This window comes from Gracilinanus agilis, chromosome 1, assembly GCF_016433145.1.
Source record: "Gracilinanus agilis isolate LMUSP501 chromosome 1, AgileGrace, whole genome shotgun sequence".
NCBI lineage: Eukaryota > Metazoa > Chordata > Mammalia > Didelphimorphia > Didelphidae > Gracilinanus > Gracilinanus agilis.
In genome coordinates, this window is record NC_058130.1 from 151,280,968 (window position 1) to 151,305,438 (window position 24,471).

The 24,471-nt window shown below is 34.6% G+C and overlaps 1 protein-coding gene across 1 annotated transcript in view; it reads left to right on the forward strand.

Annotated features, from left to right (window-relative positions):
- ERP44 (endoplasmic reticulum protein 44) overlaps positions 1-24,471 on the forward strand; it is a 130,739-nt gene that overhangs the window by 49,229 nt on the left and 57,039 nt on the right. The window contains exons 3-8 of the mRNA XM_044658302.1: positions 195-234; positions 2,484-2,599; positions 6,740-6,924; positions 8,028-8,143; positions 11,119-11,176; positions 13,868-13,984. Coding sequence (XP_044514237.1) covers positions 195-234; positions 2,484-2,599; positions 6,740-6,924; positions 8,028-8,143; positions 11,119-11,176; positions 13,868-13,984 — 632 coding nt within the window. The remainder of the gene's footprint in view (positions 1-194; positions 235-2,483; positions 2,600-6,739; positions 6,925-8,027; positions 8,144-11,118; positions 11,177-13,867; positions 13,985-24,471) is intronic.

Genomic DNA, 24,471 nt, shown 5'->3' on the forward strand with positions numbered 1-24,471 from the left:
TTTGTAGATGCCAGTAACAATGAAAATGTCTAGAGAGAATGTATAGTAGGAAGGCTGTGAAGCAAAAAGGGCACTTTGATAACTGTATAAGTAGGCCCTAACTGATTGTATATGGGTTTCTGAGTAAGATTCATATGTTAATAACAGGAAAAATATAGACATGAGTAATTTAAATATATTTTTTTTTATTTCAGACAGTGCAGATGTTGCTTTAGTAAATTTTTATGCTGACTGGTAAGTAATAGTTTTGCTTTCATGCATAACTTAAAATTTATTACATTTCAAAGTTTCATTTTTTTCTAATAGGAAGGAGTGAGAATTCTTTCCCCTTATTTAGGAATGTTTTGTATAAGAAAAGAGGGAGAGGGCACATATCAATAAAAACATTTTATTTATTTATTATGGGAAGGAAGAAAAGTATCTTCTATTCCTCCACTTTTTCATTAAATAGGTAGTATAAAACTCCATTTGGTAATACAGCAGAGAATAGAAACTATATTATGTATGGATCCTCTTGGAACAGCTAAGAAGAGAAAGGGAGGCAAGGGTAAGTATAAAGAAAAGGAGTGAGCTGAAAGAGGAAGAATTAATGAGAAAAATAGAGGAAAAAAAGAAGGAAATACATTGATGGGGGAAGGTTACTCTCTGGGACTCTGATTTCTAAGAGAGGGAAAGCAAAAGGGAAGCTTTAGCTACTCTACAATCTTCATTATAAGACAGAATGTTTTCTCTGAGATCTTTATTCTTCACCTGTGTGGTTTAGTTTTCATGGTACAGACAACAAAAAAGCAAAGTAAAATCATAATTATAATTTATATAGTGTGACTTAAAGTTTACAAAGTATTTTTCCTACAGCTATATAGTTAGCTAAGCAGTACAGACTTGCCCCACACCCCTTTTAAAGATGGGGAAACTGAAGGTTAGAGAAGTTAGATGACTTGCTCAGGACCACAAAGTGGGAACTTTTTGCAATGTACATAACAGAGACAGGTAGGTCCTTAGAACAGCTCTTTTGGTTCTGGAGTAATAGAATAGAGCTAACAGTATGGGGGACTAACAATTAGCCAGTATTCCCACTCCTTTCTTTTAAACTTTTATTGATGCCTTTCATTTTTATAGTGCCTTCAGTCCTGAATGAGGTAGTTAGGTGGCTCAGGGAGAGAGTGCTGGGCCTACATTTAGGAAGACCTGAATTCAATTACGGTCTTAGACATTGTGTGACTCAGACACTGTAGCTGTGTGAACCTGGGCAAGTCATATAATCTCTGTTTGCTTTAATCCACTGGTGAAGGGATTGGCAAACCACTCCACTATCTTTGACAAGAAAACTCCATGGACAATATGTCCTATGGGGTCACGAAGAGTAGGACATGAATGAATGGCCAACAATTTTTGATATCCCTTCCTCCTTCTTTGACCAGTGAGTTAGCCATTCTTCGAATGAAAAATCATTTATCTGATACTTATTGCATGCCAAGGGTTGTGCTAATAATCACTGGAGATACAAATAAAAATGTAAGATAGTTTTGGTTTTCAAGGATTTCATCTTCTAATTGGGGATGATAACACATATTGGAGATTTCAGCAGTAGTGGGCATGGCAAGGACCAGGGATCCTGAGGGTGCACCTGGAGGATAGATAATAAACCTAGAGGCCCTCATTAATGGCAAGAATTATAGTTGATAAGTCACTTGGTCATTCCTGTAATTTTCAAGTTTTAAGCTTTTTGTTTAGGTATTTATATTCATAATGTGGGATAGGAACTTTATGTACATATATACCTTTATCTAAAATAGATTGCTTTTCTTTTGTGTTACTTGACATGCATGGAGATGAAATCGATAAGCTTGAATTGGTCTAATACAGTAATTTGATTCATAAATTATCTGTAATTTCTTCCAATGTGTCAACAGATGTAGGTGCACAGATCTACCCATTTTAGACTTAGTAGATAAATCGTAGGAATTATACTTAAGACTAATGGAAGTTAAGAGATGTGGTACCAGCTCACACATCTATATGGATTATAGGTAGATTATGAACCCATTTGTTTTTAAATCCAATTCTAGCCCTCTATAGTCACATAACTGTTTTTAAAGGTAACTGAACAAATATAGTAAAATCTGGGCATCATGATGCTTAGTCTCAGTTTTATAGGTACTATTGAGTGTTACCTCATAGTAGAGTCAATCAGACTTCCCTGTTTCAGACTTGTGTTTTTCTCTGCAACTTAAAAAGATCATTCTGCCTCTCTTAGGTACCTTTCTTCCCTTACAGGAAAAACAATCTAACTCATAATTTTTGTAGCCTGTAATTCCCTTTGAAACCTAACAGAGAGGTTTAACTTTATTTGAAAACTATCACACTGTCTTTAGTTAATGGTAGATTGCTTTTAACATGAATAAACTCACAGTGAGTATTAATAACCATAATAAAATACAACTTTGCTTTTCCATTTTAATTGTTATTTTCATTCTGAATAGGTGTCGATTCAGCCAGATGTTGCATCCAATCTTTGAGGAAGCCTCCAATGTCATTAAGGAAGAATATCCAAATAAGAATCAAGTAGTGTTTGCCCGAGTAGATTGTGATCAGCACTGTGAGTACTTAGTCATATTGTTAGTGGCAGGGACTGTCTCGTTCATTTCAAATGTTTGGTTATGGTTTGTTTGAAATGGAGAACCAAAAGGATTTTGTGATCTTTTACAAAATGATGGTGATTGTCAATGTTTAATCTTGAGCAAATTATTAATTCAAGGTTTACCTTTATCTGTGTGAAATATTAAATTGTGATACAGTTGGATTGGTTTTATTAAAAAAAAAAACAGCACAGGTGTATGTGTGTACATATGTTAGGTGAGAAAGAAGAAGAACTGGGTACAGATCTGAAATAGCCAGGTTTTAATTAGAGCAATAATAATAAAACTTATTTAGATTTAAAAATAGATTTTAAACTAGGTCCAAGTAAAAACCATACTTCTCTTATCTTAAGAAACATCTGGAAGATTGACCACAGTAGAGATTTGTTGTTGCTGTTTGTTTGGATGAGGTCTTCAGTGTTATGTCTAGGCAACTCTCAGTGAGGAAATGGATGCAACAGACCAACTCCTGCTCAGAAACTGACCTTCTTGGAGAACTTTCTGGGGGCACTGAGAAGTTAATTCAATTATATGACATGTTTGTGAGAGATAGAACTGGAACCAACATCTTCTAACACCAAGTTCATTTCCCTTCCTATGACACCTGGGCTGCTATTTAAATACTTTTTAAAACCCAATGTGAGCACACTTTATAACATGAATTATGGTCCAGTGCACAAGGGCATGCCTAGCAGGTTCCTCTAAAGATGGAAGTAGTGCTACATATTAGAATTGCCTTTCTATAGGAGTTCAGCATTGGCCTAACTGCTAATAGTTGCCTCCCACTTTCCCTGTCTGCTTTTCTCTGTTCTGATTGTTTCAGTGTAAAAAATTGGAAATAAAAATACTAGACTTATAGAATTTCTCAAATCTTCTACTCACAGTTCTCCTTCACACAAGTTAATAACTCATTCCCAATCTAAATAGTTAATAGATAATTAGATAGAGCTCTTATCCTAATTCTTATCTCACATATTTCTCAGGTTCTACCTCCTTCACCTCAAAGACTTTATGGGGACAGACAAGCCACAGGCTCCTAGTTTCAGAGTTTGTGAGTCATCAGTTGGGTACTACATTGCATATACCAATCAAGTTTGTATTATAAAATCAGAAATCATGTTTTCATACAGAGAGTTCCTGGGGAAAAGTAGATATTCTCTCTTTAAACTATCAAAAATCCTCTATTCTGTTTTGGAGAGGTACAGTTCTTAAAGTAAGCTGATATCATTGCCCATATTTACCAGAGTTGATTATTTTTGTTTTTAATTTTTGCATCTAATTTGAATAGATAACATTTCTTCCATTAAAGACTTATAAATTCAAGTTTCTTTTCATAATTTCTGTTGATGGAAGTTACATATATATGTATTTTATTTAGATTTTTTTCCCCCTCTTAGTAAGTTAGTACCATGTCTGGCACATTGCAGGGGCTTTAGAAATGCTTGTTGAGGGAGCAGCTGGGTAGCTTAGTGGATTGAGAGGCAGGCCTAGAGATGAGAGGTTCTAGATTCAAATCTGGCCTCTGACTCTTCTTAGCTGTGTGACCCTGGGCAAGTCACTTAACCCCCATTGCCTAGCCCTTACCACTCTTCTGCCAACCAGTACATAGTATTGATTCTAAGGTGGAAGATAAGGGTAAAAAAAAAAAAAAAGCAAGAAAGAAAAAATCTTGTTGACTACTTTTCTAGCCTCATATGAGAAATTCTTTTATTTAAAAAAATGGAAAGCATAGTTATTTTAATAAGTTGGTCAATGTTTTCTTCATATCTTTTGTTCATCTCTAGCCCTATTGTTAGGTTTCTGGTTGCTTTTGTATGGATTCAGGGTAGTTGAATCACCCTATAGCCATAGTAATAGTGGCCCTGGATTTTTCAGGTTATATATAGGGTAATTCAGGAAGTGTACAAGATGGATACCTATCATACTACCTTTAGAACAAAATGTTCCTATATTTTTGTGGTAGTAGTTTTAAAAATCACATTTTTCATATTAAGACTATTTGCTTGTAAAATAATGGTTAGGAACTTTCTTGGTTTGGATACATAAGCAGAGCTTATGGAAACCACTCTCAGAGATTATTTTGGCTCAGTGTAATGAAGAATTTTCCAACAATTAGATCTATCAAAAAATACATTTAGCCTCCTCCAGAGATAGTATATTTTTTTTCAAAGAGGTGTCAGAGGATGAATTGTTATTGTTCAGGATTATTATAGAAGATTCCATTTCATCCAGGTAGAAAAGTTAGATTAGATAACCCCTTAGGTTCCTTCTAGGACAGGTAGGTGGCACAGTGGATAGAGCACTGGGCTTGTAATCAGTAAGAACTCCCTTAGGCTATCATATCATTTAACTGTTTCCCTAAACTGTATGTGCTTTACTGCAAGAGATGAAATGGAGTCAATTAGAAGTACCTTCTGAAAAGTTTGAGATAATAGTAGACATTTTTTGGAGGAAAAATCTTTCCCCACTTTTTTTTTTTTGGCCACTAAGTGATAACATTTAAAGAGAGATCCTGAAGTTCTTTTTGGATGAATAGGGTTATGAGACATATTTTGTCAGAGTCATAACTATTGTCCAGGCAGTAGGTTTATATAGTAGGGGTGCCCATGAAAGGTAAATATTCCCTTCCACTAAAAGGTTTCTATTTTTATTGAAATAAATAATTTAATCTTAGGTTATTGCCTGGGGTCACTGCTAATGTTTGATGAAAGGGATTCCCACTCTTCATTCTTCATAGGGTCACTTAAGAATTTTTAAATAATAACTGTGAGATACACCTGCTTAGACACTTTTGAAAGTTGGAAGAAGGGGTTTATGCTTTTGAAGATTATAAGAAAGAATACATATAACCATGAAAATAAAAAGGAAAATGTTGAAAAGCAGAATATATCCATTCTTCCTTCCTAATTTACTTTTCTTTATTCCCCCTTCCTCTATCCCTGCTATTGAAATCTTTCTTTTAAAGCCTTAGTTCAAATGCTTTCTTATCCAAGAAACCTTTCATCATCCCTGCAGATTCTAATGTTCTTTTCATGTTTTTATATCTTAGATTCCCCATACACTAATTTCATTATATATATATAATGAAATTAGTGTATGGGGAATNTTAGAAGCTATATTGGATTCCATTAAAATTTGGTATATGTATTTATGTATAGAAGTTATATTTTAGAGGCCATAATTTGATATATATGTATACCCATAATATATGTGTGTGCATGTGTTTATGAGAGAGATAGAGAGAGAATCATTTTGGAGTGACATTATTTGATTCATATATATATGTTTATTCTATAAATTAATATGTGTATTAATGTATTGAGCATGTTGTAATATTTCTATTAGACGAATTACTTTTTCCAATTGGAAGAATCAAGGGACAGAATGTTAGCTTACCTAAACTACAAAAGATATCACTATATTTAGGGAGAATTTACTGAAAATATTAAAAGGAAAACTATAACTAAAGTGAGATATATATGTGTGTGCATTTATATATAGCATATATGTATATATATACATATATATATATATATGTTTAACAATTACTTGTATGTTGGTCTTTCTCCCCCTACTAGATTGTAAGATCCTTGGGGAAAATAAAATTTATTTGTTTTTATATCCTTTGCAATATCTATTATAGTGCCTTACAATATCAATCAGCAAGTGTTTAATTGTGTCCTACTACACAGTTACATGGTATAATGGATAGAGCACTAGACCTTGAGTCAGGAAGGTTCGAGTTCAACTTTTGATCATAGATACTTGCTCAGTGTGTGACCCTGGTCAAATTATTTAACCTGTTTGCCTCAGTTTCCTCAACTTTAAAATCGGAATAATATTAGACCCATCTTGCAGGATTGTTGTGAGAATCAAATGAGATAATGTTTGTCAAGTTCTTTCACAATGCCTGACACAGAGATGGCATTAAGTAAATGTTTATTTTCTTCTTTCCTACTAGATTGTTAGCTCCCTGAGAGCAGTGATTGAGTTTTCTCTAAACCTTGTACTTGCACCATATTAAGACATATCTATTCTCGTAAAATGACTGAAGCCAGTTTTTGTTTTTGTTTGTTTGTTTAACTTTTCTGTTCTTCTAGCGGAAATAGCCCAAAGATACAGGATAAGCAAATACCCTACCCTAAAACTGTTCCGAAATGGTATGATGATGAAGAGAGAATACAGGGGTCAGAGATCAGTGACAGCAATAGCAGATTACATCAGGCAACAAAAAAGTGACCCTATTCAAGAAGTTCATGATTTGGAAGAAATCAAATTTCTTGATGTAAGTTCTTGAAGCAATTTTGTTTAGTTCAAAATGAAAATTGTTGGTTAGAATGTATAGTGTATATTTAAATCTTATAATTTGAAATAATGATATGTGTGTGTGTGTGTGTGTGTGTGTGTGTAAATGTATTAAAAGAAGTCTAGATTTTTTTTTTTCAATTACACATTGCTCAAACTAGGTTAACCAAAGAAAGAGTACAGAAAAAAGCATCAGAATCAGTCTGAAAGTTTGTTTGCATCTTGGCTCTACTATTTGCTATCTGTATGACTTTAGCAAAGGTACTTACTAACTTTTCTGAAGTTCCTTTATGTGTAAAATAAGGGAATAGGGCCCTAGGCACCATGACATTCCTTTAAGCTCTCAAGTCAATGCTCCTAGAAGGAGTGTCATATGTTTGTGTTTGTGTATGTGTGTGTGTGTGTGTGTGTATACATATATATATATATATATATAGTGTTACTTTATGAATTTACTTTAATGAATCAGGGTAACATAATCATTTATCAACTTTTTTATGTGTTTATTTGAAATGGTGCTTAAAAACAGTTTGTTCTTTGAAATATTTTACATATTTCCCCCTTTTTACACTATTAATTTTCCTTAAAATTCCTTTTTTCCACCATAAATTGTGCCAAGGTTAGTTGAAGTGCTTACTTCATGAACTTTTACTCAGCCCAGCCTTTTTCAGATCATCACAAATTCTAAATTTGTGTAGTTCCATTTACAGATGTTTTATTATATTTTAAAATGTATCCAACCCAAAGTTTAAAAGTCTTAAACAAGAAAAGAAATTCACGAATTAAACATTTAAAATACTCTTTGGATTTTCTAAATAAAATATTGAAGAGAAATATTAAAAACATTTTGGTTGTCATAAGCATTAATACTATTTAACCAGACTTTTTTCATATAATGGGTTTTAAGTGTTTGAAGTGGAATTTATATTTATATATCATTTAGAAACATGAATGACAGCTATAGCTGTTTATAGATACCTGAGGAAGGGATAGATGAATAGTGTCATGTTAATACCCATATAGGAAGGTAGAGAAAATCATATATTAAAAACATTATGTGCATGCTTTGTTTTATATTTATAGCGCAGTAAAAGAACAATCATTGGATATTTTGAACAAAAGGACTCAGACAACTATAGGACCTTTGAAAGAGTAGCAAATATTTTGCATGATGATTGTGTCTTCTTTTCTGCATTTGGGTAAGTTGATTAATGTTAGGTTTTTTTTGTTTTTTTTTTTTAACTCAAGTGACCTCACGGATCCCATCTCACTCTGAAACTTTGCGATGTGACTTTATATTAAATTTTAGCTGCTGTTGAAGAATATTATTATGTATATCTAACATAGTTGCTTTTTTCTGGAGCCAGAACAGTGGCTCTATATTCCATTGCCTTTCAAAGGCAGTTCAAAGAATGGATCTAAGTGTCCTGCCTGACTAGAATTATTTCCTGATATATTAAGGTCTAGAAGGGCAGAGGAATTAGAGAGTGACTGGAATCCCACAGTGATGGGAAATTTGATATGGATACTAGAAGTCATTAACAGTTAAGTTCAGATGATATCCAGAAAAAGTGATAAAGGGTACCCATCAAAAAGTTTAAAAAACTAAAGTATCATAGAGAAGAAAGCAGCCACAGAAATATTGATGGGAGCAATTTAAAACTATAGAGCTTATAGAGAAGGTTTAAGACAGAGAAGCCAGGGTAGCAAACCAGATAGGTGGGGGGCAAATTGACAAATAATTGACAGTTGAAGTTCTCAATAGTGTTGACTATGTTACTCTTTTAAAGGGCATGCTCCCTAGAGTGAAGTTATTAATACATTACCAACCAGCATAATATGGAGCATTGCTGAACTGAGTGCTGTATCACTTTCATTTTATTATTGTTATTGTCAATAATCATCAACAAGATTCAATCTCAATAATCTACAAGTTATTATTCCTTTATACCATTAACATCCAACATTTTTAGGGGCAGCTGGGTGGCTCAGTGGATTGAGAGGCAGGCCTAGAGATGGGAGATCCTGGGTTCAAATCTTGATTCAGACATTTCCCAGCTGTGTGACCCTGGGCAAGTCACTTAACCCACACTGCCTAGCCCTTACCACTCTTCTGCATTGGAACCAATACACAGTATTGATTCTAAGATTGAAGGTAAAGGTTTAAAAAAAAAATCTAACATGTTTATCTCCTTTGATCTATTTAAGATCAATATCTTGCTTTTTCCACTGGACCTGATACTGCCTCACCTACTATTGCAAGATATGAAAGAATTTGAAATCTAGGCCATCCTAAACTCCAGTTTCCCATAAAGTTCCAATAACTCATGGACAAGAAAGGATATGGTCCAAAAGAGTATTTATATCTTGCAGCTAGTCACCCACATCTGTACTGTCTAGTTAATCAAGGCTTATCACTGTTACCTTAAAAAACCAGAATTCCTCCTTTCAGTTTACCAAGAGTTACTTCCAAGGCAACATTATTTAAAAAGGCCTGGATATACTGTTTTAAGGAGATATAGAATGAGAAGACTCTTAATTCAGCTTCCTTGTGGGGAGAAATCTTTGATCTTTGTTCAACTTTGCTTTACCTTCTATTTTTCATATGTCAAATGAATATATTGGTTATCATTCCATGTTTCTCCCCATTGCCTCCATTGTTCCACTTCTATATTTTTTCTTAAGTCACCTCAACTCAGACTTTTTTAGTCTAAGCCCCTCTCTCCTCCAGATAAAGGATTTGTCTGGCCCTACTTAACTGGGTAACAAGTCTTAACCTCTGACTGTATTCTTGCAATAAAAGTTCTTGCAAAGTCCTTGAGGTAATCTTAGTTAAACCTGGCCCATCACAGGCAGTAGCTAAGACAATTTGTTAAGCTCCCTTCTAATACCGAGTCTATGATTAATCTTTGGATAGCAGACTTCAAATTCTGGAGTCTTATGATAACCCAATTAGGAAGTTTTCCAAGGTGAGATTCAGCTTGAATTAGAAAGCACTATACTCACAAAACCTCTGAGTAAGACCTTGGTTAGCTTTAGTTATGAAGTTATTGAGAGTTAACATAATTGTACAAAGAATTGAACTGAGGCTTGAATGAAGCTAAGTATTCTATAGGTTGAGATGATGTGAAATGAGAAATGACATGGTAGGGTGTTTTTTTTTCCTTAAAAGGGGGCATGTAGTTGATTGACTCTCTTATTTCAGATTTTTTTCTTCAGTATTTGACTAATTTATAGCTTCTTCAACAGATCATTAGAGTTCTTGTCTTTCCAAACCCCCTCCAACATTTGGTTTTTCTCATATTTGCCTTTCTGAGTATGGAGTGAATCAGAGTTGTTTTGATTTGCATTTCTCTTATTATGAGTGATTTGGAGGATTGTTTCATATGGTTTCTCCTTTTGAAAAGTACTTGGTCCTATCTTTTGTCCATTTGTTGATTGAGGGATGGCTCTTATTCTTATGTACTTATATCAATCTCATATTTATCTTAGATATGAGATTTTTATCAAAGATACATGTGACAGAGATTTTTTCCCCCATTTAATTGCTTTGTTTTGGATTATAACTGCATTTTGTTAGTACAAAAGCTTTTTTAGGTTTATATAATGAGATTGTTTTATCTCTTGATGACATCCTTTGTTTAGAGAAGAATTCTTCCTCAACTATAGTTATCTAAAATATTTCCACTCTAATTTTTTGATGTTGCAACATAATAAGTAAAGGTAATCTATTTAAATGTGGGAAATGGTCTTTTATCACTTGTAGCTTATTGTATATGGTGTAAGATGTTTATTTAAATGAATTTTTACTAAGCTGATTTCTTATTTTCCTAGCAGTTTTTGTCAAATAGGGAATCCTTATACCAGTAGTTGTCATCCTTGAGTTTATCAAATATTGTTCTACTATGTTTAGTTGCTTCTGGTCTTGCTTACCTAGTAACTATGTTCCTTTGATCAATTTTTCTATTTTTTTTTCACCAGTACCTAATAATTTTGCGGATCATTGCTTTATGGTAGAGTTGAATTCTGGTTCTCTTCATTTTAATTTTTTCCATGAAGTTTTCCATTGGAATGTAATTAGTCAAAGCTATTGAAATTTCATTCCTTTTTTTTTTTTAAACTTCTGTTGTCCTAGTAGGAAAAGTATCTTCATTTATTTCTTTATTCTTATTAGGTCTGTTTCAAAACCAGAAAGATTTAGTGGAGATAATGTAATCTACAGACCACCAGGGGTAAGTTTATTGGAAAAGTGATCTGCTACTTGTAATCTATGGTATATACTGTATCTATCTGTAGATTTTCTCTTTCTCTCTCTGTATTCATAAGATCATCATAGAATTTTAAAATCTGAAACCTACTTTAAGCAATTATTTTTAAAATATGGAAATTAAGGCCCAGTGAAGTTAAATGACTTGTTGCAAAGCTACTTCGTGATAGGGTCATAACTTGAAGTTAGATCTCTTCCCAGGCTAGAGTTCTGTTAGGCCAAACTGTCTCCCTTTAAGAATGGCAAGCTTCTGCCATTTGAATAAACTGCTTCCTAAGCATAAATATGATGTCTTTATATAAAGAGGTATAAAAACTTATTAAAGTAAATATACATTTTTTGTCACATTTAGTAGAAATAATATTATAAAACCAAAAGTTTGAATCTAGACATTGGAGCAGGCTTACAGTTTCTCTAGTGCTTTTTTTTCTCTCCATCCATTTAGTTTTTGGCCCCAAACTAAAAATCTAAGCATTAACAGGTTACTTTTATTATTGCCAGAAGCTCCAGGTCTTCCAGGAATTGAATTAAAGCCTTGATTCTTGTCAGACAATAAGGCAGCGCCTATATGATTTGTAGCTATCAGGCTACCAATAGCAGAGCAGAGCATTGACCTGGAAACAGTATGTAGCTCCTTAGAATGGGCATACGTACCCCTTTAGTATCTGGCAGGTTTGATGGAAATGAGCCATCACATCAAATTATAAGTAGAAATTAAGGTCATAAAAGCAAAGTGATGATAGGAGAAAATGGTGGTTATAATTGTTAATAATGACACATAGTGTTCTAAGGTTTCTTTCCTTTAAAATAGATAATATAAGCATTATTTTGGTCATGTATAGACAAAAAACCTAAAATTTAGAATGGTTCACTTATGATCACACAACTAATAATAAATGGTTAAGATCCAAACTCAGTGCTTCCAAACCCAAGTCCATTCTCTCTCTACCACTACCACTACCACTACCACTACCACTACCACTACCACTACCACTACCACTACCACTATACTTCTCCATTGCCTCTGAGGAGGATTCTGCAGTTGTAGGATTCTTATAGGTACCAGAAGAATTTGACACCATACCTTTTCTTAGATTTCTTTTACTAAATATATCAACTAAACCTTTAATTTTCCTCTTAGTAGAAAATGAGGAAGTCTTTTTGGCCAAAGGAGCTCCTCAGATTCAGGCTCTAACTCCATTTCAGGTCTTGCCTTTAGGAATCATTTTTGTATATAAAAATAATAAAAAAAAATTCTAAATAATGCCATTAGCTTTGTCATTAAATTTTTAGAAGAAAAGAAGATAAGAAACTAATATTTATCTAGCACTTTGTTTCTAGGGAATGTGTCTTTTGGCCAGAATTTTTATAGAATTCATGAGAGAAAAGAGGCCTTTTTTGTAGTTATATAATTCAATATTCTTAAGTAGTATTCTCTTGACCTAAAATTTAGTACCCAGTTTCTAACCAGGAGCCATCTTATTAATTTCACATGGTTTAAGTATGGTAAACCTTGATAAATGTTTTGATATACTCCAATATCTAATAATATTTAAAACTGTAAGAAATTCAAAGAAAATTTAAATATTACTTACTATTTTAAAGACATTTCTTTACTTTGAAGTGATGCATCTATCTAATATTGGTTAATTTTTCTCCCTCTTGATGAAATTTTCATGTATGCTCATCAAGATTGCTTTGCCTGCTGTGAAAGAGAATGTTTTACTCTCTTGTCTGTCCTAAGTTAACACTAACTTAAGTACCTCACTAGATTGTGAAGACAGGATTAACTTTCTTTTGTCTACCTTTTGATTGAATCAACAGAAGCTTTTTGAACTAGGTAGAAGAGCTCACAAACCACTTAGTGAATTCACACCCTACCTAGTGCTAGGTGAGAAGCCAGCAAGATACTTGGAGAGCTCCACCTTTTTTTCTAACTCAAACAGTCAGAAATTTGTGAATTCTTTTAAGAGTTCACACCCTCAGAACCCTTTCAATGAGTATTCACCCCTCCAGAATGGTTCCCACAAACACTGCCCCCTGGGCAGTGCTAGACTATTTGGTTGTGATTGGCCCCTGTGAAGAGGGGAGGAGATAAGAAGCCACTATAAAAGGCGCTGAATTTCTGAGTTTAGGAGAGTAGACAAGAAGAGAGTTGACTCCAAGAAGGAAGTCATCTTGAACTCAAGTCATTGTCTTAAGTTCCCTCTTGGAGGGAACTTGGGTGAGTGGATAGCTGGTTTTACCTTCCTGTCTTCTGGAGAGAGTTTAATTCTCTCTCCAGAAGAATTCTTCTTGTTGAATAGTTGAAGGTTTAACAAGTCCTGGCTGAGCTAAGCACTGGAACAATGTTTAGTTAGATAGAGTAATGGCTTCTCTACCCTTTTGTATTCCTCTACTTTCATTCTTTCCACCTCTTTTGTAAATAAAAGATGTATAATTTTCATATATTTAGCCAAACCATTAATTTTAACACTTGCACTGCCAAGTTCTTTTCTGATTCATACATTGTCATACATATAGTCATTTGGTATATACTTAATGAATAATTGAATTTTAGGGATCACTTATCCAGCCATCTTAAATCTTTGTTGTGTTTTCCAAATACCTAAAAGGATTGTTATCAAAACTTAGGTTCAATTTCTTTTCCTAACAGGAAAATGCTCCGGATATGGTATACCTGGGATCTCTAACAAATTTTGACTTAGTTTATGCTTGGACTCAAGATAAATGTGTTCCTCTTGTTCGGGAAATAACATTTGAAAATGGAGAGGTATGGAATTTCCAGCATTGTATTTTTAATTTATATTTATCACAGAGTAAGTTTTCTTTATCCCTTAGATGGCAGAAATTACTCATGTGTGCTGTTAGAATTAAAGATGGAGAAAAAGCAGTTATCTCCCCATCATCCTTTTAATATACATTTAACCATAGTAAAAATGAAACCTCTGTTAAAGTCTTCCTGATATCTCATCTTGGATGGAGGTGTGACCTTTGATTTTTCAAAGACTTTTTGAGTTCTGATAGGTCTTGTTAAGGTAGAAAAGATGGTAGTGGACTACATTCATATATATCATTTCTGGACTGGCCTAACTAAATGAGGAAAGGCGTATCACTTGAAAACTGGCCACTAGGGAATGAATTATTTTAGCCACAGCAACTTCTGAAAACCTTCTTATCAGAATATGAGAAGTTGTGAAAGGAAGAGTACCAACACTGATGAGATTATAAATATTTAAAGTCTTATAAGTAAAAATGAACATGATTATAAAGCTAGTTAAAATCATAAAATTCTATGACAGTTACCTTAGTATTCTATAATTTAGAGTAATTTACATTCACATGATGTTTTAAGGTTTATAAAATACTGTGATTGCAACTAAACTATCTCCTTTGAGATATCGCAAGTAGATCTTTGTTTTATAGATGAGAAATAGAAGCTTAGAGCAGGTTAAAGCACTTGGTTATGGTCACATAGCTAGTAGTGTCTGAGAATTTTCTGACTTCAAACCCACTGGTCTTTTCTCTGTCAGGTGTTTTTGTGATGTCTGGAGTGAGACTGAGAAGGTCATTGAACTTGGGTGGGGAGAAAAATTACATATTTCTTTTCACTAAACTTTTGTTTCCTTTGTATTCCTATGTGTTTTATTTCATACATTTAAAAACATTATTCTAGGGATAAGGATATCTAGGCTTCCCCAGTTTGTTAAAAAAAATGTTATGAAACTTTTTTCTATACAATGCCATGATGATATAGAAATAAATCCAGTGCAAGTACTCCCTTTAATCTGTATCTGAATAATAATTGTTTGTATGCTGTTTGAATTGAAGTTGAAGAGAAAGCAGTTACTTCTTTGGGTCCCTCTACCAAATCCAGACATCCCATGCAGCAAAATAAAATCTACTTAAAAACTCTTGAGTTTTGGGGGGCATCTGGGTAGCTCAGTAGATTGAGAGCCAGGCCTAGAGATGGGAGGTCCTAGGTTCAAATTTGGCCTCAGGCACTTCCCAACTGTGTGACCCTGGGCAAGTCACTTGACCCCCGTAGCCTACCCTTACCACTCTTCTGCCTTGGAGCCAATACACAGTATTGACTCTAAGACAGAAGGTAAGGGTTTTAAAAAAAAAAAAACAAAAAAACTCTTGAGTTTTGCACTAATGTAAAACAACTGCCAAAAAGATCAAGGAGTCTTAAATAAATATTCATCTCAGACATAAGCTGTGTGATCCCATGGCAAGTCACTTAACCCCAGTAACCTAGCCCTTGCCACTCTTCTGTCATGAAACAAATACTTGTATTTCTTTTTTTAAAAACCCTTAACTTCTGTGTATTGGCTCCTATGTGGGAGAGTGGTAAGGGTGGGCAATGAGGGTCAAGTGACTTGCCCAGGGTCATACAGCCAGGAAGTGTCTGGGGCTGGATTTGAACCTAGGACTTCTGGTCTCTAGGCCTGACTCTCAATCCACTGAGCTACCCAGCTGCCCCCCAAATACTTGTATTTCTAAGATAGAAGGTAAGGGTTGAAAAGTAAAAATAAAGATTGGAAGATTAAGCTTATTTTTCAGTCCAACTGACTCTCAGGTCTTGCTTTTCTTATCCCATGTGAGTCATTTTGAAAAACATCCTTTTTAAGTAATGTAGTTGTTGAGTCTTTCAGGGGCCAAGATGATGGGGCAAAGAAGCTGAATCCAGATCTCATAGGAGATGAACCACAAATTCAGTGAAACGTCTTTTGAAGCTATTAATACTTTATAAAACCAGAGTAAATATCCTATTTATGCTCACTGTAAAGGGATTTTACCATTGCTTGAAAATCATTTGATTTCAAGTTACAGTTACATTTGTTGTTGTTCATTGTTTCAGTTATGTCTAATTTTTCATGACCCAATTTGGGGTTTTCTTGGAAAAGATTGGAGTGGTTTGCAGTTTCTTTCTCCAGCTCATTTTACAGATTTGAAAACTGAGACAAAAAGGGTTAAATGACTTGCCTAGGGTTACATAGCCAGTAAGTGTGTGAGGCCAGATTTGAATGCAAGAAGATGTCTTTCTAACTCCAGGCCAGGAATACTATCCACAGTACCATCTAGTTGCCCTTATAGGTACATTAGCAGTTCACAAAAAAGCTTTGTAAGCTTTAAGAATGTTAACTTGTCAGTTCCTAAGATTGCTTATTAAAAATCTCTTGTCATCTTTTGAGATCCTCTTGATTGATAGGTAGATAGGTAGATAGGTAGATAGATAGATAGATAGATAGATAGATAGATAGATAGATAGATGGATAGATGTGTAGATGGATAGATAGATGGATGGATGGATGGATGGATGGATGGATGGATGGATGGATGGATGGATAGATAGATAGATAGATAGATAGATAGATAGATAGATAGATAGATAGATAGATAGAAAGAAAGAAAGAAAGAAAGAAAGATCCTTATCTTTAGAGCCAGAAGTGACCTTTGAGGTTATCTAGGCTAATCTCTTTCTTTTATAGATGAGAAAACCAACTTTCAGATAAAACCAACTTTCAATCCAAGGTATTACAGATTCTAGGTGGCAAAATTTTGAACCAAGGTTTTCCGACTCTTAAGCACAAGTTGCTGAACCCCTGATATTTATTTTCTAGATAAAGCCATATCTTTTTTCCTGTTACTTATGTTTTTTCTTTTAATGAGTTAGATGCAATGTTATGTGATGCTATTTAAGTATTATAATTAATTCATTGTCAGTGCTATCTTTAAGTAAAATGTCATCTGTTTATTTCTTTGAATTGTCTATTTTTATTGTTGCCTTGCCTACAATTATGATTGCTGCATTCTTTTAAAAAATTAGCTAAAGAATAATTGATTTTTGCTCTAGGCCTTTATTTTAACTTTGCATGAGTCTTTATGCTTTGTGTTTTTCTTGTTAACAATATATTGTTGGATTCTGATTTCTTATTCATTCTTTTTCCATTTTATGAATGAATTCATCCCATTCACATTCACAATTTTTGATTGCTAATTGTGTTATTTCCCTCTAGCCTATTCTGTTAAAACTTTTTCTTTCAATTAAATTTAGTAAATATTTATAAAATGCCTACTTATGTGCCAGGCACCATGTTAAGTGCTGAGAATACAAATAAGAAAAAAAAAAGTCCCTGCTCTGAAGGAACTTACAGTCAAATGGAGGAAGACAGTATCCCCAATGATGCTAGAAAGCAGGAAGGTACTGAGTGGACAACAGGGCTCATCTCATTTTGAGTAGTTGAAACCAAGCAGAACTTGTTCTTTTCTTTCCTTTTTAAAGCCTTCTTCAGAAACCCCTCTCCAAGTTCAAAACCCCTCTGCTCCCCCTTTTATTTTCTCTTTTCCCCTCTCCTTGTTCCCTCCTGTTTCCCTATTGTGTTAAATGTATTGCTACACCAAATTCTGTGTGTGATTGAGTTTGTGTTCTACCCTGATTTTACTACGTCAGATGAAAATGAGATTCAAGTGACTCCTGCTTCCCTCTCTTCTTCCTTATTTAGATAGACTTCTCTTTGTGTCCTCTGATGATGTGAAATATTCCCTTGCTCTTTCTTCCTTTTCTTTCCATTCATTTAAAATCTTTAAAACCTATCAAATCTACTTCCAGTCCCTCTGTCTTCACTCCCTTTATAACCCTGAATGATACTGAACTTCTGAGGAGGACACTTAAAACTCTTTCACCCTTTCATTAGCATGCAACTACTTTATCCTTACAAAGATTTTTGCATTGCTCCATTTACCTTTATATGTTTCTTAATTCCTTTGTTTATATTTTGAAGTTTCTACTTAGCTCTAGTCTTTTTATAAGGAATGTTTAAAGTCCTGTATTCTATTAAAAGTCTATTTTTCTCCTGTAAAATTATAACACAGTTTTCCTGGATAAATTATTTTTGGTTGTAAGCCTTTATCTTTTTTTTTTTTTGCCTTTCGAAATGTTGCATTCTGTGCTCTCACTCTTTTTTGTGGTAGTTGTTAAAACTTGTGTGATCTTGCCTATGGTTCCTTGTAATTTGAACTTTCTTTCTAGCTGAGAATCTATCACTTAGGTGAGGTTTTGTATTGCTTGTATTAAGTTGTTAATTCTTTCTCAGGTTCTTTTCCATATTTCTTATTTCTTTGCCCTAAAAGCTCTGATTTTTAGCAAGATATTACTAGGAGTTATCATTTTGAAATTTCTTTCAGATTGTATCTAAATTTTCTTCCCTTAAGAAAAAAAAATTTTGGCCTTTTATTCTAATATGTCTAGGTAGTTTCCTTACATAATTTCTTTTTGTTAATATATAAAATTCAATTTTATTTTGTTTTCAGCTTTGATTTCTTTTTCACCTGACCCCTCTTCCTTCCCTTGAGAAAATAAAAAAAAATCCATTGCAAATATGTACAGTTAAACAAATCAAATTTCTATATTATTGATGTCCAAAAATAAAAATGCCTCAATCTGCATTCATAGTCTATTACCTCTTCATCTTAAGGTGGACATCATGTTTCATCATGAGTCTTCTGGGATTGTGGTTAGTTCTGGTGTTGATCAGAATTCCTAAATCTTTCTTTTTTAAATTCACTTTTATTTTATTGTCGGTTCCACATTCTCCCTCTCTTTTTTCTACCCTTTCTTTGCCCATTGAGAAGGCAAGAAAATCAAAATCTACTGCAAATAAGCCATACAGAAAAATTCTCACATTAGCCATATCCCAAGGGAAAAAAAAAGAAAGGAAGAAAAGAAAAAGAAGAAAATGTACTTAAGTATACATTTTGAGGCCATCATTTTCTGTATCTGGATGTGGATAACCTTTTGTGATTTCTTGAAATACAGGATGCATAGAGGCAGTTTGATAGTACAGTGGGTAGAGCACCATGCCTGGAGTGGGGAGAACCTGGGTTCAATCTGGCCTCAGACACTTCCTAACTGTATGATCCTGGGCAAGTCACTTAACCTTGGTTGCCTAACCTATGTCACTCTTCTGTCTTAGAATTGATACTAAGATAAAAGGTAAGGTTATAGAAGGAAGGAAGGAAGCAAGCGAGGGAGGGAGGGAGGAAGGAAGGAAAGAAGGAAGGTTGATAGTATTCAGGTCTCCCCCCCCCCCCTTTGGTTATGGCTTTTAAAAGTCCATTTATTCTTTTTTTCATTTTTTTTAATGGTTACCTTCTATCTTAGAATCAATACTAAATTCCAAGGCAGAAGAGCAGTAAGGGCTAGGCAATTGGAGTTAAGTGACTTGCCTGGGATTATACAGCTAAGAAATGTATAAGGCCAGAAATGACCCCAGAACCTCCTGTCACTAGGTCTGGCTCTCTTATCCACTGAACCACCTAGCTGCCCTATTCCATTTATTTGTGAATAAGCTCTTACTGAACTATTTTCCAAGTCAGTTGTTTTTTATTTGAGTTACTTTACATTTTCTTCTATTCTTCAATATTTTGACTTCATTTTAATATCATTTTGTTTTCTCAAGGAGTTATTAACTTGGGTGAAGTTTTATATCTTGTATTAAGTTGTTAATTCTTTCCCGAAATTTCCATATCTTATTTTTCTTTTGCTTCTTTCCTCTAGCACTGTCATTTCATTTGTACATTTTATTTATATCTTTTTATAACTCTACATTTTTCTATATATGTTTTTTCAAGGAATTCTAAATGATCTTGTGGTCAAGCTGTGTTTTTCTTTTAAGGCTTAGCTTATACATGTTTTAGAGTTAATCCTCTCCTGGATTTGTGTCTTTCTTACTCATTTTTCCATGAGAATTTGTACTAGGGTCAGACTTTGTTCACCCTGATGGGACTATATGGATTTGGCCTGTCTTATCTAGTGTCCTGCCACTGTTTTCCTGTTTTTGTGTCCTTTGACTTTCAAGGACAAGATGCCTTTGGTGAGGGAGTTGCAAATTTTTAGCAGACTCTATATGATCCAAAGATACAATCTGTTCACTGCCCTCCTGAACTTTCCAGGTTCCAGAGCCTGGTTTGGGTCTTGGCAATATAGCTACAGGTATACAGAATGGAGCTCTAGAGAAAAGTGTACTGACCTCCACCCCTCTCAGCTAGCTCAGTACAGGTTCCCAGCGACACTGCTTCCGACTTACATCTGTTCTTTACCCTAGGGACTGAATTTGCCATGCCAATCTGTGTCTGAGGGATAGAGCTGAAGCCCTGTTATGCATTAGGGCCTGAGTAAATGATTGATCCTGTCTCGTAAATTAAAATGACAAAGCTGTAGTCTTGTTCTGCTTTGGGTATCTAGCTCTGAAAACTCCTTTGAGGTTTAAGCAACTGTGTCACAGTCCTGCTCTTTGCCTTGAGGTTTGAGTCTTTAATGTACTTTAAGGTTTTATGGAAGAGGTGTTATTGCCCTATTTTATTCCTCTGGTCGGTCTTTGCTTTTCTGGCCCATCCTCCAGGACCTGGGATTTTTCCTTCTTTGAGTCTTTGTTAGAATAGTTGGTAAGGAGTTTGGCTGTATTGCTTCCTCTTACTCTGCCAACTTGACTGACCTCTCAACCATATCCTGTCTGTTGTTCAGGTAGCTAGTCAAGTTTCTTTTGATTTTGTTTTGTTTTGTCAAGCATAAGCAAATAAAAATATTGGACTTAATCTAATTTACTCTCATTTTGCTTGAATAAAGAACATTGCATTTCCTTTTTTGCATTCAATTTTTCAAAAAACTTCTTAAATTCTTAGGTATTGCCTAGATGTATAACAGCAATTATTTTTAATTTGCACTTAATGTTTGGTCTGGATTAGAGAAGAATGTGCCAAGACCACTATGTGTTATTTGTGAAGATGTATTTTCAAACACATATTATGCCAGCAAAATCTCACCATAAAATATTCAAAAGTAGATAATAAACTAATCTATTTTTCTAGATAAAAATTTGTTTAATTGAAATGACCAAAGGAATCTTTTTAGTGCTTATTTGTTGAAAAATCATTTCTGGAGGCTTTGTATTTAATTGCTTTTGGAATTACTCATGGCAAGAAACCCTTTTAGCAATAGTAAAATCAAAGCAAAGCAATCAGTTGGTGTCTGACCCTGTTCTACATTTTGTTGTCATATTTTTTTTTTAATTTTAAACCCTTAACTTCTGTGTATTAACTTATAGGTGGAAGAGTGGTAAGGGTAGGCAATGGGGGTCAAGTGACTTGCCCAGGGTCACACAGCTGGGAAGTGTCTGAGGCCAGATTTGAACCTAGGACCTTCCATCTCTAGGCCTGGCTCTCAATCCACTAAGCTACCCAGCTGCCCCCTTGTTGTCATATTTCTAACTCTAAGGATAGAAAAATTAGTGAGATGAGAGAGCAATAATAATACTAATTATCTTTAATTTATATTAATATTTTTGTATAGCATTTATGTATTTACCTTTAGCTATAATTTCTTAAAATGGATTTGCATTTTATTTCAGTCATGAGTCAAGAAATTTTTTTTTTACTCTTATTGCAGAATTTAATATATGTTATATACTATGTAATTTTTTATTGTCAGTACAGGGAAATTTAGGTCTTGTGATGGTTTGTAATATAGTTTGACTTGGAAAACATTTTCTAGGGTGACTCTGAGGCTTTCTAGATACTGCATTAATTCACTTTTGGTCAATGAAGGGCAAATGCTTGTGCAGTCCCAAATTGTGCCCATAATTGTGGTGACAGATATGAGACACATTCCTTGACAGACTGGATTGAGTCCTGATCCTCATTGTTTCTAGTGGCATTTAGTTCCAGTTCTCATTAGCAATATATGATGCAGCAAATGTATAGAATTCCAAGGGTCTTTATTTTTCTCCTGTTTAGTCTTCTACACTCACCATTGGCTCTACCACTTAGATGAAGTAGTGAATAGAGTATTGGATTTGGGGTCACTTACTAGCTGTGTGATTCTAGTCAAATCATTTACCCTCTTTAAGCCTTGCTATTCTTATCTGTAAAACTGGGATACTTATTACATAATACACAAGGGTATTATGAGAATTAGTTGAGGTAACACTTTTAAAATGCTTTGCAAACCTTAAAGTCCTAGATAAATGCTATCTATTATTATTATTACTATTGCCATTCAAGCATGGTAGTCAGCCTCCATCCTCAATCCAGTTTTATCCTTCAGGAAATATCAGAACATGTTTGGGTCCCCTGCAAGCTAATTTGTTACCCCTGATTTTCCAGTCTACATGTGCTGCTAATATCCTGCTGGGTAAAACAGTGCCAGCCAGGTAATCCTTAGAAGGACCTGATAGTTCCTCCGACAAATCTGAGAAATCAAATTATATATGAATTTGCTCTGACCATTTACTTTGTGCATTCTCACCTGTACATCAAAAGTGAAAGTAGAAAGTTCTAATTGCTAAGACTATAGAACCTTGAATTAAATATTGTTACAAGAGCAATACCCTTTGTCCTGACTTGCTATATAAGCTTCATCATGTCTAAGTGTTCATGAAATTGGACATTTGAGGAGGCTACTATTCTTTGTGGATAAAAGAAGAAAGCAAATGGAAAAATCATCTTTGAAAATCAATCATGGCCTGTTAGAATGTAAAGTTATACCCAAATTCTTTATATTTTCCTTATTATTTTGCTCTAGGACACCTCATGAACTTTATATTACAATTGTAACAGAACTATAGTCACTACCTGGAGGATATCCAAAAATCTTAACTAGAAATCCCAACCAATAACTTGTCCAAATTAGCCCATTTTGACCCTGGTACAACAAATTATTTGAAAAACTGGTAAAGTACACTTTTTATAGGGAGAGAAATGGAGTTCGAGGAACACATCATTAAGTAGTACAGAATCTGCATAAACTACCCTTCCTATCCTACCAAGAAGTGAGACTGTCTATAATCTCTTCTAAAACTGAAAAACCTCTAGTTTCCTATTACCAGAAATCTTCATATTCCTACTTTGATTGCTTCTCTGAGAAACTATGAATAACTGAAGACTGTTCTTAGTGCTCATTAAAAAAGTCAGTAAAGCCTCCTCTGAACTCAAGGGTCTTTTTGCCTTAGCCCCCATTCTGATTTGCCATGATATGCAAAACCATTTCATTGCAAAGACCTTTAATTTGACATTTGGAACTTCTCTTTCAAGTTGAGCCCACACTTTGATCATCCTAATGTGCTCGCCACAGGGTGTGAGGAAATAGAGTGGATAGTCATTGGATCATTTTAAAAGTTTGGTTGCTATACCTGGAAGGAATTGAGTATCTTGTTGTACAAATAGTAGATAAGATAGACCTTCTTCTCTCAATCATATATTCATATCATATATGCCTGGGTAATATCATATACACTATTTCTTAATCCAGAGTATTGTTAATCATCAGCAGACCATCTGCTACTGACCTTCCAATGTTTACAACCACCAGTAACCATTAATACACTGTATTATACAATACACCAATAGCAGTATACATTGTAGAGTCCTGTGTGAGTGTCTGTGTGTATGTCTGTGTGTAATACACCTTGTGATACTTCCAGTTCTAATCCTAAGAAACCAAAGAAACCTGAACTGAGGCCAAATAGGATTCTTCAAGATCCACTGAGAAATTTTCATGGCCACAAAGTTACTGTGACCTTAGACCCTATTGCAGTACATGTGAAATGGGTGTTTGGGCTCAAGACTCAGCCAAGACACTTGAAGACTTTTCTCTATGTTCCCTAACCACTAAGAGCTATTGGCTGCCATATTTTTCAGTTTCAGTGCTAACTTATATCTCAAGACCATGATGCTCTCTTCATTGTAGACACCATCATCCAAATGTGCCTGCACCTCTGAATATTAGCTAAAGTTCCTGATAGAATATGTAAACATGGATTTCTTTCTGACCTTTTTCATGATCAGCTTTTCCTAGCTTTAGGTAATTACTTCTTCAGAACAAGACAAGGTAGTGTTGCTTTAGTTCAGATAGAACTTTATTGCCCTCTGCTGGTCCCCAAGAATCATTCAGGCTTGAAGCATCCCAAGACTCTGGACTGAATCCTAATAAGTTGGCTTGATCCTTTTCACAGCATATAGGGTTTGGGAGATGATGAGTTTGATATGTTGCTATGATATTCAAGTGGAGATGTCTATGTCAAATCAAGTCAACAAGTGCTTTCTTTGGGCATTGTGCTAAGAATTAGGGATGCTGGGGGCAGCTGGGTAGCTCAGTGGATTGAGAGTCAGACCTAGAGACAGGAGGTCCTAGGTTCAAATCCGGCCTCAGACACTTCCCAGCTGTGTGACCCTGGGCAAGTCACTTGACCCCCACTGCCT